Source organism: Trichomycterus rosablanca, chromosome 6, assembly GCF_030014385.1.
Source record: "Trichomycterus rosablanca isolate fTriRos1 chromosome 6, fTriRos1.hap1, whole genome shotgun sequence".
Taxonomy (NCBI): domain Eukaryota; kingdom Metazoa; phylum Chordata; class Actinopteri; order Siluriformes; family Trichomycteridae; genus Trichomycterus; species Trichomycterus rosablanca.
The window spans coordinates 29,462,022-29,481,020 of NC_085993.1; the positions used below are offsets into that span (position 1 = coordinate 29,462,022).

General features: G+C 39.4%; 1 protein-coding gene across 1 annotated transcript in view; it reads left to right on the forward strand.

The window, feature by feature from the left end:
• The first annotated feature begins 2,572 nt into the window (after window positions 1–2,572).
• LOC134317280 (leucine-rich repeat flightless-interacting protein 2-like) overlaps window positions 2,573–18,999 on the forward strand; it is a 35,236-nt gene continuing 18,809 nt past the window's right edge. The window contains exons 1-8 of the mRNA XM_062998099.1: window positions 2,573–2,596; window positions 3,078–3,164; window positions 6,318–6,368; window positions 12,953–13,030; window positions 14,016–14,045; window positions 14,156–14,281; window positions 16,144–16,308; window positions 18,132–18,224. Coding sequence (XP_062854169.1) covers window positions 2,573–2,596; window positions 3,078–3,164; window positions 6,318–6,368; window positions 12,953–13,030; window positions 14,016–14,045; window positions 14,156–14,281; window positions 16,144–16,308; window positions 18,132–18,224 — 654 coding nt within the window. The remainder of the gene's footprint in view (window positions 2,597–3,077; window positions 3,165–6,317; window positions 6,369–12,952; window positions 13,031–14,015; window positions 14,046–14,155; window positions 14,282–16,143; window positions 16,309–18,131; window positions 18,225–18,999) is intronic.

The following is an 18,999-nucleotide window of genomic DNA, read 5'->3' on the forward strand; positions in this document are numbered from 1 at the left end:
CTTCTGATTTTGTAAGTTTACCCCCTTACAAAGACTTGAACAGTCTATAATTTTTATGGAAGGTTTATTTTAACAGAGAGAGACTAAAAGATTAAATAAAAGTTATAAATTAATTTGTATTTAATTAAGGGAAATAAGTATTTGATCCCCTACCAACCAGCAATAATTCTGACCCCCACAGACCGGTTATGTTCCCATGAGGCACACAAATTAGTCCTGTCCCTGTATAAAAGACTCCTGTCACAGAATCAGTTTCTTCCGTTCAAATCACTCGACCACCATGGGCAAGACCAAAGAGCTATCAAAGGACGTCAGGGACAAGATTGTAGACCTGCACAAGGCTGGAATGGGCTACAAGACCATTAGCAAGAAGCTTGGTGAGAAAGAGACCACTGTTGGTGCGAAAATGGAAGAAATACAAAATATATATATATATATACAGGGGTTGGACAATGAAACTGAAACACCTGGTTTTAGACCACAATAATTTATTAGTATGGTGTAGGGCCTCCTTTTGCGGCCAATACAGCGTCAATTCGTCTTGGAAATGACATATACAAGTCCTGCACAGTGGTCAGAGGGATTTTAAGCCATTCTTCTTGCTGGATAGTGGCCAGGTCACTACGTGATGCTGGTGGAGGAAAACGTTTCCTGACTCGCTTCTCCAAAACACCCCAAAGTGGCTCAATTTATATTTAGATCTGGTGACTGTGCAGGCCATGGGAGATGTTCAACTTCACTTTCATGTTCATCAAACCAATCTTTCACCAGTCTTGCTGTGTGTATTGGTGCATTGTCATCCTGATACACGGCACCGCCTTCAGGATACAATGTTTGAACCATTGGATGCACATGGTCCTCCAGAATGGTTCGGTAGTCCTTGGCAGTGACGCGCCCATCTAGCACAAGTATTGGGCCAAGGGAATGCCATGATATGGCAGCCCAAACCATCACTGATCCACCCCATGCTTCACTCTGGGCATGCAACAGTCTGGGTGGTACGCTTCTTTGGGGCTTCTCCACACCGTAACTCTCCCGGATGTGGGGAAAACAGTAAAGGTGGACTCATCAGAGAACAATACATGTTTCACATTGTCCACAGCCCAAGATTTGCGGTCCTTGCACCATTGAAACCGACGTTTGGCATTGGCACGAGTGACCAAAGGTTTGGCTATAGCAGCCTGGCCGTGTATATTGACCCTGTGGAGCTCCCGACGGACAGTTCTGGTGGAAACAGGAGAGTTGAGGTGCACATTTAATTCTGCCGTGATTTGGGCAGCCGTGGTTTTATGTTTTTTTGGATACAATCCGGGTTAGCACCCGAACATCCCTTTCAGACAGCTTCCTCTTGCGTCCACAGTTAATCCTGTTGGATGTGGTTTGTCCTTCTTGGTGGTATGCTGACATTACCCTGGATACCGTGGCTCTTGATACATCACAAAGACTTGCTGTCTTGGTCACAGATGCGCCAGCAAGACGTGCACCAACAATTTGTCCTCTTTTGAACTCTGGTATGTCACCCATAATGTTGTGTGCATTGCAGTATTTTGAGCAAAACTGTGCTCTTACCCTGCTAATTGAACCTTCACACTCTGCTCTTACTGGTGCAATGTGCAATTAATGAAGATTGGCCACCAGACTGGTCCAATTTAGCCATGAAACCTCCCACACTAAATTGACAGGTGTTTCAGTTTCATTGTCCAACCCCTGTATATATATATATTATGCATTTCCCCCCTTCTTTTTCCTAATTTAGTGTAGTAAATTTGTCTTCCGCTGCTGGGGGATCTTCTTACACAGCGTTCCGGCATCCCTCCCTGCAGGCACTTCCAGTTATGCTCGCTAGATGGTGCCCAGCCGACCCATGGCAACGCCAAGTTTTAAATTGAGGAGTTCAGAATCTCGGCGCTGGTATGCTAGTGGAATATCCCGTCGCGCAATTATGTTTCTTTTTTTTCATCATGTAAAAATGAATATGTGTGTAGACACTTTTCCTAATTATTAACGTGGTATTTCCGCCACACCCATCACTAACAGCTAGGTAAAATCAATTGTATAAAATAATTTTATGCTTATAAGTTTGTGGAAACACAGAACTCAGATCTCTACCTCACTAAACACTAAATACCTTTGAGATAAACTGAAACATAGATAGATAGATGGGATAGTTCAGGTATGGGATGTCCAACAAGCTTATGGGCATATATTTAGCTATATATTTTATTTAATGTTTTAAATAATATTACATATTTTATATATTATTATTATTTATATATTATATATCATTTTATATATTATATATCATTTTATATATTATATATCATTTTATATATTATATATATTTTTATTTAAAATGTAATATTTTAGAACAGTGGGTTTATTACTAAGTATTTACTCAATATAGATAAAAAAAGATAAAAGACAATATAGATATAGAGTATCCTGTAAATGCTTTAGTGTTTGCTTAGATTTCTGGCTGTGATTAATTGTCCTACAATAAATTACCCAATAGTTTATCTATTAAACTGGCATTTATACAAAGCAATCAGTCCCATGATGAGATTAAGGAAACATGATAGTTGATCACTGCAGATCTGTGAGTGTTCTGATTGGGTTAAAGTATAAAGGCAACTTTTCAATGAAAACACACTTTTAGACATGCTAGGTACCAGCCTGCATCTGTTTTGTAGCCTTGGTATTTTCATCTAAAATGGTAAATATATATTTGATTACAGTAAATAACGGAAAAATCAATTTTCGAGTCTTTTAGATGTATGTATGTATGTATGTATGTATGTGTACATGGGTCTTATACTGACAGTGTGCAGTTAGCATATACATAGCTGATTACAGTGGTCAATCTGTGTATACTATTTATTTATTTATTTATTTATTTATCACTGCTTAATATTTACTTGTTATAATGTCTGTTAATGTGAGTGGTACAATCCTATCCTGATAAAACCGACTTAGCCAATCTACTATTATTCTTATTGTTCATATGCTGCATACTAGGTTGGATTTTATTTGGAAAGATGTCCTGAGTTGATCTGCTCTTGCTTTTGTTTTTTTGCTAGGCGGAGGCAAGATTGGCAGCCAAGCGGGCTGCTCGGGCAGAAGCTCGGGAGATTCGCTTAAAGGAACTGGAGAGACAGCAGAAAGAGGTAAGACTTGTAAGATGATTGGTAATGATAAGTATAGTGATGGTGGTGACAATGAATGCTGTTAAATTCCCTGTTAAATGGATTGCTAAAAGAGGTGTGCTGGCTAATTGATACATTACAACTGAATAATAATTGACTTCTAATCATTAATTAATTGATTTATTTATGTATTTATTTATAATTAATATAGTAACTAATTTACAGTGACAATGTATTTATTTTTTAGTCTTTCTAATAGACTGATGTTGGGACTAACAGTTTATACTTTGAAATACTGTTGGAAATACTACAGGTAAATTTTTAACAGAAAGGGCAACATTCTACTGTACATATTTTTGTTTAAATGAATGTTCCATTATTAGCTGCTTAAACCTGAAGTTACACACAGATCTGCCAGAGCATTCAGTCTTAATCTACAGTATACTGACACTAACAGGCTTCATAGTTTGACATTTTAATGTGTAATAGCTCTGCCAGTCATTATTTAAATAATATAAATGCATAATGTTTTAATTGTCAACTAGAAAATAATAGACAAAACTAGGATGGATATCTTACCTTACAATTTTGTGAGTGTTCATAATTAATGACGGTACATAATTCTCACAAAGGTAAAACTCAGACAGAAACAGTGTCAACATGGTGTATAGTGATGCATTTATGATACAAGTACAGGACAGATTGTATTTGGTTCTACTGCATTTTACATTTAGTAAAATATATATTTTACAGGTATTTTTAAGTTTTTAATTACAGCAATGGTACTTTTTGAACATATCAACTTTATAGATTTTTGTAAAAATAAACTATTTAAATCAATCTGACTAATTTTATGCCTGCAAAACATTCCAAAAACCTGGGACAGCAGCAGCGTAAGACTGAGAGGTTTGTGGATGATTAAAAGCACCGGTACAAATGCAAGCTAATACCTAATTATTAAGGCTCTACTAAATTCGCGGGGAATGTACTTAATTTCACGGACCTTGTTTTTCAAAAAATACAGATTTTACGAATTTGTTTTATATTTATATTTTGTTTATGCGTTTTCTCCCCTTTTTTCTCCCGACTTTTTTAGCGCCTCCAATTGCCCGATTGTGTCATGCTTCCTCTCCACTAATGCCGACCCCCGCTCTGATTTGAGGAGGACGAAGCTAACCCACACCCCCTCCGACACGTGGGCAGCAGCCGTATGCATTTTGTCACCCACACTATAGGCGAGTGCATATATGCAAATCGGCCTTGTGTACGGAGAGACTGATCCGCACTCCTTCCCCGCCTTTGTGCAGGCGCCATCAATCAGCCAGCAGAGGCCGTAGTGCATCAGTTATGAGGAGTCCCTATCCGGCTTAATACCCCACCCCTATATGAACAACAGGCCAATCGTTGTTCGTGTGGCCACTCAGCCCAGCCGGATGGCAGAGCTGTGATTTGATACGATGTATTCGAAATCCCAGCTCTGGTGCGATAGCGTGTGTTTTTACTGCTGCGCCACCTGAGCGGCGATTTTACGGATTTTTCAAGAAAAGTGCAACAATTCACGTCAGTCATTAAATTACACTCATAAATGATAGAATAAATAGAAGCTACAATACACAGCACAGCCTACCTTAATAGCTGAGAGACGAAAATTCTAGTCCATGTTTTGACACCCCCCCTCTGCATCCACAGAATTGGTTGGGAGTTTTCTAAACTGAGTAGTGTTTTAGCTGCTTTAGATGTCTCTGACATTTTGTAACCGATTGCTAACGTAACCGAGCTTTAGAGTTTGCTGAGTTTGTAAACAAATAAATAAACTGTACATAGACAAACTATTGGGAGCAGAATACTTTACTGGCTTGTTCTTTTGAGGCACAGAACAGAGATGATCATGTGTGTGGAGAAGCACACTTTTACATTGATTATAGAATCCCCAAAAGAACAACACAGCCGTGAATTAGATATTGCTTTTTGGAGCAATATATGCTGCCGTGTTGTTTGTTTTAGCAAGGATATGCCAAGCCACATTCTGTACTTGTAACAACAATATGACTTTGCATTAAAGACTGTTGACCTGTTGAACATGATCAGCCATAACATTAAAACCACCTCCTTGTTTCTACACTCACTGTCCATTTTATCAGCTCCACTTACCATACAGGAGCACTTTGAAGTTCTACAATTACTGACTGTAGTCCATCTGTTTCTCTGCATGCTTTGTTAGCCCCTTTCACCCTGTTCTTCAGTGGAGAGGACCACCACAGAGTAGGTATTATTTAGGTGGTGGATCATTCTCAGCACTGCAGTGACACTGACATGGTGGTGGTGTGTTAGTGTGTGTTGTGCTGGTATGAGTGGATCAGACACAGCAGCGCTGCTCGAGTTCTTAAATACCGTGTCTACTCACTGTCCATTCTAATAGACACTCCTACCTAGACACTCCTACCTAGATGGTTCACCTTGTAAAGTCAGAGACGGTCACTCTTCTATTGCTGCTGTTTGAGTTGGTCATTTTCTAGACCTTCATCAGTGGTCACAGGACGTGTGTGGTAAAAACACACGCTGATTGATGGCACCTGCACAGAGACGGGAACAGAGTGCTGTCAGGGTGTGTCTCTCCGTACACAGTGCTGATCTGCACTCGTCAAAGTGTAGGTGGCAAGATGCATAAGGTATTAAGAACTGAATAGAGCTTTGGAGTTCTTGAATTGTGCTTTTAAAATGTTCAAGTATAGGGAACATGTTTTGTGCCAGTCATAATGGTTTTAGACTTAATTACAAACAAAAGGTTTCATATAACTCAAAATACAAATCTGTGATAATAACATAAATTAATATTTTTGCTGTTTTTGCTTTAAGTAAACATATAAGCATGTACATATTATTTAGTTTGGATGTTTAGTTTAGTTTACCTAATAAAATTCTACTTAGGAATCTACAACGCATTATAACACAAAATTGTAATTCCTCCCCTCAATCTTCCAGTTCACTAACTTTCCCTTCATCTCCCTTTACTTTGTTTTTCATGTGGTATCTAGCCCTTTATGTGTCTTTAGAAAGTTTGCACACTAGTCAATGGCACGAACAATAACCAGATGCATATTTAGATATGTTTGCATGAAGTGAATACTGCTGTATTAATGGCTTATTACTGCATTGTGGTTTTGTCTCTTCCAGATCTCAGATGATGAGGAGAGGATGTCTGTTGGAAGTCGTGGAAGTTTGAGGGTTAGTGTGCCTGCATGCCTGAATAAGTTAATAAGTACAGACCAAAGGAAGTTTCTTCAAGCAATCCATAAGGATGCATAGAAAGTTTGGCCCACAATGACTGCATTCACACATTTACTGTTGCAGCCTTTAGTAGACACTTTTTTGCAAAGGGACTTACATTCTAGTTTTTTAACTGCTGAGCTACCACTGGTACACTACAAGTTTAACTGCTAAATTAAGATTTTTTATTAAATTGAAAGTTCTTGGTATGTTGTTAGCATAATATTTTGATGTTCTTTAAATAAACATAATGATCTGCATTATTTACCAATAGTAGAGCTACTTTGCTGTGCTAACCTATCAAAACGGATTGCATCATGTTGCAAAACAGAAGTGCTAATCATAAAAGATTTTCTGCAGTAATAACAAGTTCCACTGTAACGTACAAAAAATTTTGCAAGATTTTTTTGTTGTTGAACAGCATGCTAGTGTAACCGTTGGATGTCGACACTGCTACCACAATAGACAAATGGACTCTGCGTTGTGTTTTCGATGAGGATTTTATTCTGTTAACAAAAACAATATAGCCCTTAATACTGGTTGCGATCCCCTGCTTCTTCTCTACACTCCTCACATCCTCCTCATACAGTACAAAATTCAAAAGGGCCAGGAGCGGACAGAAGCAGGGCTTATAGTAAAGATTACAATATAATTCAAGAAAATTACCAGAACAACAGCTTATTAACAATAACAATTGCTTTTCATTTACAGTCTAGACAAACACATACAGCAATGACATCACTCTATTACGCTCCGCTGCATTAGCATAGCCAACTGGCATAACTCAGATTTTATCAAATTTATACATATAATTAAGCATACCTGTTAACAAAAACAATATAGCCCTCAATACTGGTAGCGAACCCCTGCTTCTTCTCTACACTCCTCACATGCTCATATAAAAAGAATATAAAGAACAGACTTAACTGACTGATACATTGCGTGGACCATGCTGTGCAATATCAGCAATATATGCAGAAGCATAATTCACTTTAAAACTGACTATTAACAAAATATAATAATATAATATAATAGTAATAATAATGAACCCAGAAACATATATATAAACCTGGTGAGATATTTATATTAACTAAACATGTATGATTAATATAGATTTAATATGGAGCATATTGTGATACCTACCTCTTCATACAGTACAAAATTCAAAAGGGAGGAGGTAGGGGGAGGGGAGGACACTTTAAGAGAGGCGGGAAGGGGACCGGACGTCCCAATGTGAACTTACCCAGCACCAATACAGGCTACATGTAAAAAGTGAATTGTGTGTAATTATAACATAAACATATAAAGATTTTTAACTATGTTACACTGGCTTTTTACTATTTATGGTGTTGCCATCTGGCTTGGAAAGAAGTACAAATCCACAACTGATAAAACAGTGTACACGTAGGCCAATATGTTTCTCCTCTGACCATGTATTTTTAGACTTGCTTTGTGCTCAGGGATGACATGTCATGCTGGAACATGAAAAGGCCTTCCCAATACTGTTGCCACCAAGTTTTAAGCATATCATTTATTTTATATAATTGATTTTATAAAGCTATTACCAATAAGTATGGCTAAAACACCTAAATGTTCTAATTACAAGGGGTGTCCACATACTTTGCACATAAATGATGTGTGTTGATCTGCTTTGTACATTTGAGTGTGAACATTTTTTTCAGTTGGTTTTACATAACCCTTTCCATTTTGTATCTTCTTTGAACCGTACTACACCTTCATATTCCTTCTCACCTTTTCAAAATATTATGCATGTTTATAGCTATGCAGAATACTAAGCACTTTTGTCCTTGCAGTTTCATCTCTGTAATATTAATATTTGCCTTTTTACTCACCATAGGGTAACTATTCTGACCTTTGTGGCAGCACCAGCAGCCTGCCTTCATCCAGACTTCAAAACGGCCGGGTCTGTTGTCTGCTTGTCTGCCTCAGTCATTTGTGCTTTATGTATAACATATACATTGATCAGCCATAACATTAAAACCACCTCCTTGTTTCTACACTCACTGTCCATTTTATCAGCTCCACTTACCATATAGAAGCACTTTGTAGTTTTACAATTACTGACTGTAGTCCATCTGTTTCTCTGCATGCTTTGTTAGCCCCCTTTCATGTTTTTCTTCAATGGTCAGGACCCCCACAGGACCACCACAGAGCAGGTATTATTTGGGTGGTGGATCATTCTGAGCACTGCAGTGACAATGACATGGTGGTGGTGTATTAGTGTGTGTTGTGCTGGTATGAGTGAATCAGAGTTTTTAAACACCTCACTGTCACTGGAGGATTAAGAATTGTACACCAACCAAAAATATCCAGCTAACAGCGTCCTGTGACCACTGATGAAGGTATAGAAGGTGACCAACTCAATCAGCAGCAATAGATGAGCGATCGTCTCCAACACTGGTAGGAGTGTCTAATAGAGTGGACAGTGAGTAGACACGGTATTTAAAAACTCCAGTATCGCTGCTGTGTCTGATCCACTCATACCAGCACAACACACACTAACACACCACCACCATGTCATTGTCACTGCAGTGCTGAGAATGATCCACCACCCAAATAATACCTGCTCTGTGGTGGTCCTGACCATTGAAGAACAGGGTGAAAGTGCTCCTATATGGTAAGTGAAGCTGATACAATGGACAATGAATGTAGAAACAAGGAGGTGGTTTTAATGTTATGGCTGATCAGTGTTTATAATATATATACTCATTGATATATATATATAATATATACAGTGTATCACAAAAGTGAGTACACCCCTCACATTTTTGCAGATATTTAAGTATATCTTTTCATGGGACAACACTGACAAAATTACACTTTGACACAATGAAAAGTAGTCTGTGTGCAGCTTATATAACAGTGTAAATTTATTCTTCCCTCAAAATAACTCAATATACAGCCATTAATGTCTAAACCACCGGCAACAAAAGTGAGTACACCCCTTAGTGAAAGTTCCTGAAGTGTCAATATTTTGTGTGGCCACCATTATTTCCCAGAACTGCCTTAACTCTCCTGGGCATGGAGTTTACCAGAGCTTCACAGGTTGCCACTGGAATGCTTTTCCACTCCTCCATGACGACATCACGGAGCCGGCGGATATTCGAGATTTTGCGTTCCTCCACCTTCCGCTTGAGGATGCCCCAAAGATGTTCTATTGGGTTTAGGTCTGGAAACATGCTTGGCCAGTCCATCACCTTTACCCTCAGCCTCTTCAATAAAGCAGTGGTCGTCTTAGAGGTGTGTTTGGGGTCATTATCATGCTGGAACACTGCCCTGCGACCCAGTTTCCGGAGGGAGGGGATCATGCTCTGCTCAGTATTTCACAGTACATATTGGAGTTCATGTGTCCCTCAATGAAATGTAACTCCCCAACACCTGCTGCACTCATGCAGCCCCAGACCATGGCATTCCCACCACCATGCTTGACTGTAGGCATGACACACTTATCTTTGTACTCCTCACCTGATTGCCGCCACACATGCTTGAGACCATCTGAACCAAACAAATTAATCTTGGTCTCATCAGACCATAGGACATGGTTCCAGTAATCCATGTCCTTTGTTGACATGTCTTCAGCAAACTGTTTGCGGGCTTTCTTGTGTAGAGACTTCAGAAGAGGCTTCCTTCTGGGGTGACAGCCATGCAGACCAATTTGATGTAGTGTGCGGCGTATGGTCTGAGCACTGACAGGCTGACCCCCCACCTTTTCAATCTCTGCAGCAATGCTGACAGCACTCCTGCGCCTATCTTTCAAAGACAGCAGCTGGATGTGACGCTGAGCACGTGCACTCAGCTTCTTTGGACGACCAACACGAGGTCTGTTCTGAGTGGACCCTGCTCTTTTAAAATGCTGGATGATCTTGGCCACTGTGCTGCAGCTCAGTTTCAGGGTGTTGGCAATCTTCTTGTAGCCTTGGCCATCTTCATGTAGCGCAACAATTCGTCTTTTAAGATCCTCAGAGAGTTCTTTGCCATGAGGTGCCATGTTGGAACTTTCAGTGACCAGTATGAGAGAGTGTGAGAGCTGTACTACTAAATTGAACACACCTACTCCCTATGCACACCTGAGACCTAGTAACACTAACAAATCACATGACATTTTGGAGGGAAAATGACAAGCAGTGCTCAATTTGGACATTTAGGGGTGTAGTCTCTTAGGGGTGTACTCACTTTTGTTGCCGATGGTTTAGACATTAATGGCTGTATATTGAGTTATTTTGAGGGAAGAATAAATTTACACTGTTATATAAGCTGCACACAGACTACTTTTCATTGTGTCAAAGTGTCATTTTGTCAGTGTTGTCCCATGAAAAGATATACTTAAATATCTGCAGAAATGTGAGGGGTGTACTCACTTTTGTGATACACTGTATATATATATATATATATATATATATACGTGTAAAATAAGTATTGGATCCCCTGCTGATTTTGTAAGTTTACCCCCTTACAAAGACTTGAACAGTCTATAATTTTTATGGAAGGTTTATTTTAACAGAGAGAGACAGAATATCAACAAAAAATCCAGAAAAAAAACATTATATAAAAGGTATAAATTAATTTGTATTTAATTAAGGGAAATAAGTATTTGTTCCCTTAACAACCAGCAAGAATTCTGACCCCCACAGACCGGTTATGTTCCCATGAGGCACACAAATTAGTCCTGTCCCTGTATAAAAGACTCCTGTCACAGAATCAGTTTCTTCCATTGAAATCTCTCGACCACCATGGGCAAGACCAAAGAGCTATCAAAGGACATCAGGGACAAGATTGTAGACCTGCACAAGGCTGGAATGGGCTACAAGACCATCAGCAAGAAGCTTGGTGAGAAAGAGACCACTGTTGGTACGATAATTCGAAAATGGAAGAAATACAAGATCACAGTCAATCACCCTCACTCTGGAGCTCCATGCAAGATCTCACCTGGTGGGGTAAGAATGATTCTGAGAAAGGTGAGGTCAGTCCAGAATTACACGGGAGGAGCTTGTCAATGATCTCAAGCGAGCTGGGAGCACAGTCACCAAGAAAACCATTAGTAACACACTTCGCCGTAATGGATTGAGATCCTGCAGTGCCCCCAAAGTCCCTTTGCTCAAGAAGGCTCATGTACAGGCCCGTCTGAAGTTTGCCAATGAACACCTGAATGATTCAGAGAAAGCTTGGGAGAATGTGATATGGTCAGATGAGACCAAAATTGAGCTCTTTGGCATCAACTCCACTCGCCGTGTTTGGAGGCAAAGAAATGCCCAGTGGGGGTGGTGTTCTTGGGGTCATATCCAGCATTTCTCTGCTCCCAGCTCCCTTGAGATCATTGACAAGCTCCTCCCGTGTAATTCTGGACTGACCTCACCTTTCTCAGAATCATTCTTACCCCACCAGGTGAGATCTTGCATGGAGCAAGCAGGGACAGGACTAATTTGTGTGCCTTTTGTGCACATAACCGGTCTGTGGGGGTCAGAATTCTTGCTGGTTGTTAAGGGAACAAATACTGGATTTTTTGTTGATATTCTGTCTCTCTCTGTTAAAATAAACCTTCCATAAAAATTATAGACTGTTCAAGTCTTTGTAAGGGGGTAAACTTACAAAATCAGCAGGGGATCAAATACTTATTTCCCCCACTGTATATACTGGATATACTATGGCAAACCAAACAGGAAATATATAGCAAACACTGATATATATGGAATGAAAACTGATTTTATTCCATATATATTAGTTTTATTTCATACATACATACGTATATTACATACATTTATGATATGAATGACATTAGATGTTGGGCTGATAGTAGTTCATTGTAGGATAGGTGTTTAAATGCAGCAGTTAAAGGCTTGGTGTTTGTTATGGTAGCTCAAATAGCCGATTACTGGTGATAAGGTTAATGTGTCACAATGCATTGCATCAAACCGTTCTGTGTATTAGGCTGTGTAGTTTTTGGCCAGTTAACAGGCCCATGCTAACACCTGTGCACTGTCAAAAACACCTACTACAGACATGCAGGAATCAAACTGGATATCAAAGACCAAAAAAAATGATGACCGGTTTGATGAATCCAAGATTGTGTGGGCAGTGGGCACGTATGCATCATTTACTTGCTGAAGAGTTGGCACCAGGATGCACTGTAGGTCAATCCACCTTGCAAAGTACCCAGTGGTAATGTCTTTGTAGCTTTTTTGACATTGTATGAGGTGGGTGGTCCTAATGCTTTGGCTCATTAATATTGATGTACACGCACACAATGCTTTAATGGAGGCAAGATTATGCTGGAATTAGAAACAAGCCATTCCTAGACTGTTGCCACAAAGTGTAAGACATATTCATTTTACAAAAGTGATTGTATACACGTTAGCAATAGGTGTGTCTAAAACACCTAGACTCAAAAAGGTGGAATTCCCACATACTTTTGGCCAAGAAGTACATGTGAAATCTAATCTTTCTAACTATGACTTTTCTAACATTTTCTTTCCACTAGCATATACTTTGCTGTCTATCTCTCTTTTTCTTTTCTGGCTGTCCAGCCTTCAGACTATGGTGCTTTTTTGGGGTCTAGCTCCAGAGCCTCATCAAGGGCCAGTTCAGCTCGTGCCAGCCCAGTGGTGAGCTATGCTTTATGGTTTTCACCCCCACTTCATTGCCTAGATTAAAAGTAACTGACTGTGGTTGCGCAGAATAAAAATATATGATGTTTGAAAAACATAGAGAGACACACAGAACTGTGACCTACTACTCTTAAAAACTATGAATCTGTTGAAAGACTTTATTAACATACACATTTACATTCTTAACAAAATCTATGGGCATTTTAGAGTAGACAGTCTACCTTGAGCATGTTTTTGGGAGATGGGAAAAAGTACCTGTCAAAATACTTTTAAGAGCTGCACAGGCAGGGCGTCTTGGTGGATAGCACTGTTGCCTCACAGCAATAAGGTCCTGGATTAAACTCCAAGGTGAAGTGGTCTGGTCCTTTTTGTCTGGAGTTTGCATGTTCTCCCTGTGTCCACATGGATTTCCTTTGGGAGCTCGACTTTCCTCCCACAGTCCAAAGACATGCAGTCAGGTTTATTGGAGATAATAAAATTGCCCCCAAATGTGTGTGGGTGTGTGTGTTAGAGTGTGAATGTGTTTCTGAGTGCCTTGCGTCCATTGAGAACTGACCTTCATTAGGAGAAATGGCTTAAAAAGTGAGAGAGTGACTGAGTGAGCCTCACAGGCAATTAACCTAAACCTGGTTTAAACTAGAACTAAAACTAAATTAAATATTTGAGAAAATGGAGTCAGACCTCAACCTGGGTCCTGGGTTTGATTCCCAGGTTAAGCGGTAAGATCCTTTCTGTGTGGAGTTTGCTTGCTCTTCCAGTGTCTGGGTGGGTTTCCTCCCACAGTCCAAACACATGCCCTAGGTGTGAATGTGTGTGTGTGTGTGTGTGTGTGTGTGTGTGTTTGCCTTGCGATGATTGACTACTTGTACCTATTGCCAGGTGAATTGTACGGGCCACGATCTTGAATTGGATAGTGATGTTAAAACAAATAATGAATAAATTAATATATATTCTTACTGATGATCCGATTTTCCTTTTTTAGGTTGAAGAAAGGGCAGATTTCCTGGAGAAGGTCAGTTCCTTTCATACATTAAACATCGAAACTTTTGTATTTATAACTGATTTTTACAAATTATATTATGACTTTTTTTATTTTATAATGTTTGTTCATATGTTTTATAGGGGTCAAGAACAGCATCCACTCTCTCTGCTGCCACTTTGGCCTCATTAGGAAGGGGATTCTCTCGGAGGGGTAGCTGTGATACCTCAATATCCGCTGACACAGAAGCCTCTATACGAGACATGAAGGTATTTCTTATGCCTGCTGCTCTAATCATTACCAGACTGTATTTTTTTTTTGCAGTTTATGTGTGTTCCTCTTGTTTCTTAACATTATGAGAGCATTTTGGAATTCACAATGACATAAATGTATTAATTGATAAATTGGAATTCAAATTTGAGCATGATGCTCTAAAGATTTCATGCTAGTTATTTGCCTTACTGATAAGTTGGTACAGCATTGTCGACTCACAGCAAGAAGGTCCTGAGTTTGATTCCCGAGCAGATTGGTCTGGGTCCTTTTTGTGCAGAGTTTGCATGTTCTCTCATGTTTGCGGGGGTTTACTCCGGGTGCTCCGGCTTCCTCCAAAGACATGCAGTCAGGTTAATTGGAGATGCTAAAAATTGCCCTAGGTGTTTGTGTCTGTGTGTGAATCTGGGTGTTTGTGTGTGAGAGTGTGTTTGCTCTCTGCTGTGAGGTTTTCTAGATTTAGCACAGTGAGTTGGACCCACTGTGACCCTGAATAGGATAAAGCGGTGGTAAAACAGACAATGAATAAATGAATAAATAAGTTGGTACCCAAAATATTGTTACAGCGTATGTGTATGCACATATGCTACATTGACAAAAATATTGCGAAATCCCTTGTAAGTATTGAATTAACGTGTTTCAGGCACAACAACTGCTAACAGGTGTAAAAACCTACATGCTTCCAACTTGCAAAAACAGTTTAGGGAAGTCTCTCTCTTTTTCCAAACTGATTGTGCACAGAGCCCTGACCTCAGCCCCACTGAAAAGCTTTAGAATGAACTGGAACATCAGTTGAGGTTTTCCTGACCAACATCAGTGCTCAGCCATACAAATGCTACTTTTGGGCACATATTTCCACAGACCTACTTCAAAGTCTTGTGAGAAGCCTTCTCAGAAAAGTGGCTGTTGGAAAAGCTAAAAAGATTTCCTTTTGAAATGGGATGTCCAACAATCCAAAATGTCCAAAAACATTTGGCATAAGCACTCAGGTGGTGGTGAAACATGCTAGCACACCAGAGCTGACATCTCAAACTTGTCGGTTTGAATCTCGGCTCTGCCATCAGGTTGACTGGGCACCTACACGAACAATGATTGGCTGTTGTTCAAGGGGGGTGCCGGAGGGGATTCAGCATAACTGATGCAATTACGACCTTTGCTGGATGATTGATGTTGCCTGCACGGAGTCTCTATACACAAAGCTGATCCACATATGAACTCACCTCGTGCAGGTGAATAGATGCAGTCACTACTGCACACGTGTCGGAGGGGGCATGTGATAGTCACGGCTCTCCTGAGTCAGAGTGGGGGTTAACATCAGTAGAAAGGAAGCGTAATGCAATCGGGTAATAAGATACGACTAGATTGGGAGAAAAATTGGGAGAAAATGCAAAAAAATTAACATTTGGCCATATTGTTTAGCATTTTTTTAAATATTAATTCATGTTCATAGTATTTTCACAATTTTCATCATAGCCGGTTTTAACACACTAGCTAGCTCCTTTCTTTTAAATGTCAGTTTGCAAATTGTGAAGCGTTGTGAAGCTTTATCTCATTGGCATGGCATTGTGTGCACTGGTTTTCTACTGCACTCTCACTTTTGCTCCCTCAGAACTCAACATCATTTGTATGCTTTTCACTATAAATATGGCCTCATAGACATGGTAACACAATCACTCACAATACAAATGACAAGGATGAATATTGAATGGTGCTTTGATTTAGCAACAGCATTGGCGCCACTAAAGTGACCAGCCAACATAACGCCACAATTTAAATACCCTTGTTCAACAGGAAAGGACTACCTCAAGCCAAATAGCGCAGAGTAATTTTGTAAAATGACTAACCAATGTTGTACTTTTAGGACTCTTTGACTGAGGCTGAGGACAGATATCGGAGGGCTATGGTGTCCAACGCTCAGCTGGACAACGAGAAGGCTAACCTGATGTACCAGGCGGACACACTAAAAGACATGGAGCTGGAGGAAGTGCTGTATGAAACACGCAGGGAGTGTGATGAGAAAAACAAGGTGAGCAAGAAAAGCCTTGCATCAAGCAGTCAATAAATAAATCAATATTACCCATTATAATATACGGTACATTATGTTACACCAGATTATATGCATTAAGCCTTGGATGACACCATGGCCATGGTATGTTCCAGCCTCTGAGTTTGGCTACGTAGCCAGCAGGAATTGTCTGTTCTGCAGAGAGAGATTTGGAAGTCAAATAAATATTTTTTGCAATGCAACGTTATGGTTTGGAGTGGAAGTCACAAATACTGTAAAGCTTGTGTGAGAGAATTTCAAAAACAGCGATCGAGAGCCAATTTTCGAGCTCAGAATGAACACTGATTTGCCTCCGAGCTGCCACATCTAGAGGCGACCTGTCGGCGAGAGAAAATCAGGGCAAAAATCGTGTAGCGTGAACTAGGCATTACTGATCAATATTCACACACTGCTGTATTACTTTGGTAAACCCACTGAAATATATGACAGCAGTTATAGACCATACATTTCCCTTTAATTATGCACACCAAGGTAATTCAGCAAGACACAAGGTTTGAGAAGAGAATCAGACACAGACATACAGTATATTGGTCCTTTGGATCCACTGGAGCTAATCACTGCTATTTTTTTAAACCGTATCATCTCTAATTTGCATAACATTAAAAAGAATGTAATTTGTTATGTTATGTAATTTGTTAATGTTATGTTATGAATTGTGGCTCTGTGTTGCAGTGTTATAAAGAAAATCAGTTGTTGCCTGTTGCTTTGTTGCTTGTTTTTGGACACCCTTCTTATTAGGTTCATGTGTTTTAGCTACATCCATTGCTCTCACTCACTTTCTTAACTGCTTATCCAATAGGGGCCGCGGTGCTGGAGCCTATCTCAGCTTTTCAATGGGCGCAAGGCACACAGTAACACCCTGGAAGGGGCGCCAGTCTATTGCAGGGCAGACCTGGTTCCTCTCAAGGTTTCTTCGTGTATTATTAAGGGAGTTTTTCCTTGCCACTGTTGCCCTCGGCTTGCTCAACAGGGGTTTTTGGTCTGTTGGTCCTGGATTCTGTAAAGCTGCTTTGAGACAATGTTCATTGTAAAAAGCGCTATACAAATAAATTTGACTTGACAAACATACACACCCATTCACCTATAGGGCAATTCAGTGTCTCCAATTAACATGACTGCATGTTTTTGGACTGTGGGAGGAAACTGTAGCTCCCGGAGGAAACCCACACAGACACGGAGAGAACATGCAAACTCCGCACAGAAAGGACCCGGACCGCCCGCCTGGGATTTGAACCCAGGACCTTCTTGATACCCATTGAGCCACCATGCCGCCCCTACATCCATTGCTAACAGATAGAATTAATTATATAAAATAAATTATATTCTTTTAAAGTTCATGGCAAAAGACTGGGGAGATTTACAAATTGAGGAGATTGGGAAGTAGCCTGCACAGATCTCTGACCCACTGAGCTTATTTGGAATAAGTTGGAAAGTTAATTGCTAACCATGACTTTTTATTCAGAATTGGTACCTGAACTTGCAATCAGTGTCCATTGTTTTGGATTATATGTTACAACAACCTGGTCAGGTCTTGATATATGTTGACCCACTCATACTTACTTGTAGCTTCATTACAGCATATTATTATTATTATAATACTGATACCTAATCCGGTTTCAGGTTAGATAAAATCACGCTAAACCTGAAATTACCACTATAGTAAATTCAGTCATGTAAGTATTCATGATTTACTTCAAAGTGACTAAGGCTCATTTAAAGTAAACCTGAATGCAGATATGGCCATCTTATGTTTGGGACTTAATCACTTTTTTTCTCTTTATTAGGAGTTGGAGCGAGAGCGACATGCTCACAGTGTCTTGAGCTTTCAGTTTACTGAGGTGAAGGAAACATTAATGCAGAGTGAGGTGGTACTAAAGGTAAGTTTTAGAAAAGATCAAAAACTTCTACATTCTACACCTATGCATTAAAGCTAGAAACTACAGGTAAATAGTTGTTAGTTGATACAGGATGATAGATGTTAGTTGATGCATGTATAAAATACTAAAGAGAAGCTTTTAAAGAACAGTTAATTTGTTTTTATTGTTTTAAAATCAGTATACTATGTTTTTATGTCATCATCGCCATCATTTGATAATGTCTAAAAGACCAGTTGGAGTACAACAACATACATTTCATGAACAATTAAGCATTTTAAGCATTTTTATAACAGTTTAAATTATTCTGTTCTATTTATTTTTATGACCATGCAGAGATGTAACAATGGCAGGAAAAATATATATATATATATTTTTTTAATTAAACTAAGTACATTAAAAATGAATGTATAGATAGACTAAGCTAAACTTTTATAACTATACAATTCAAAGGGATTATAATTAATAAGGGTAACTACTGTTTCCTGTCATGAATGTAACCAAAGTGTAAAACATGACGTTAAAATCCAAATAAACAAACAAATACACAAACAAGTTTCTCCACAGGATGGAAATAGGAGCACAGTAGTTTGTGTGTTTGTGAAATAGTCACACAATTAAGGAGTCATATTTATGAATTTGTTTGGTGTTTCTGGTGTTTGGTGTTTAAGATTATGCGAAATAAAAGCAATACATGCACCTTAAACTTTAAAAGCACTCATCAAAGTGTGCTTAGTGCCTGAGCAAATCAAAAATGCTCCTTTGACTGAATGGGCAG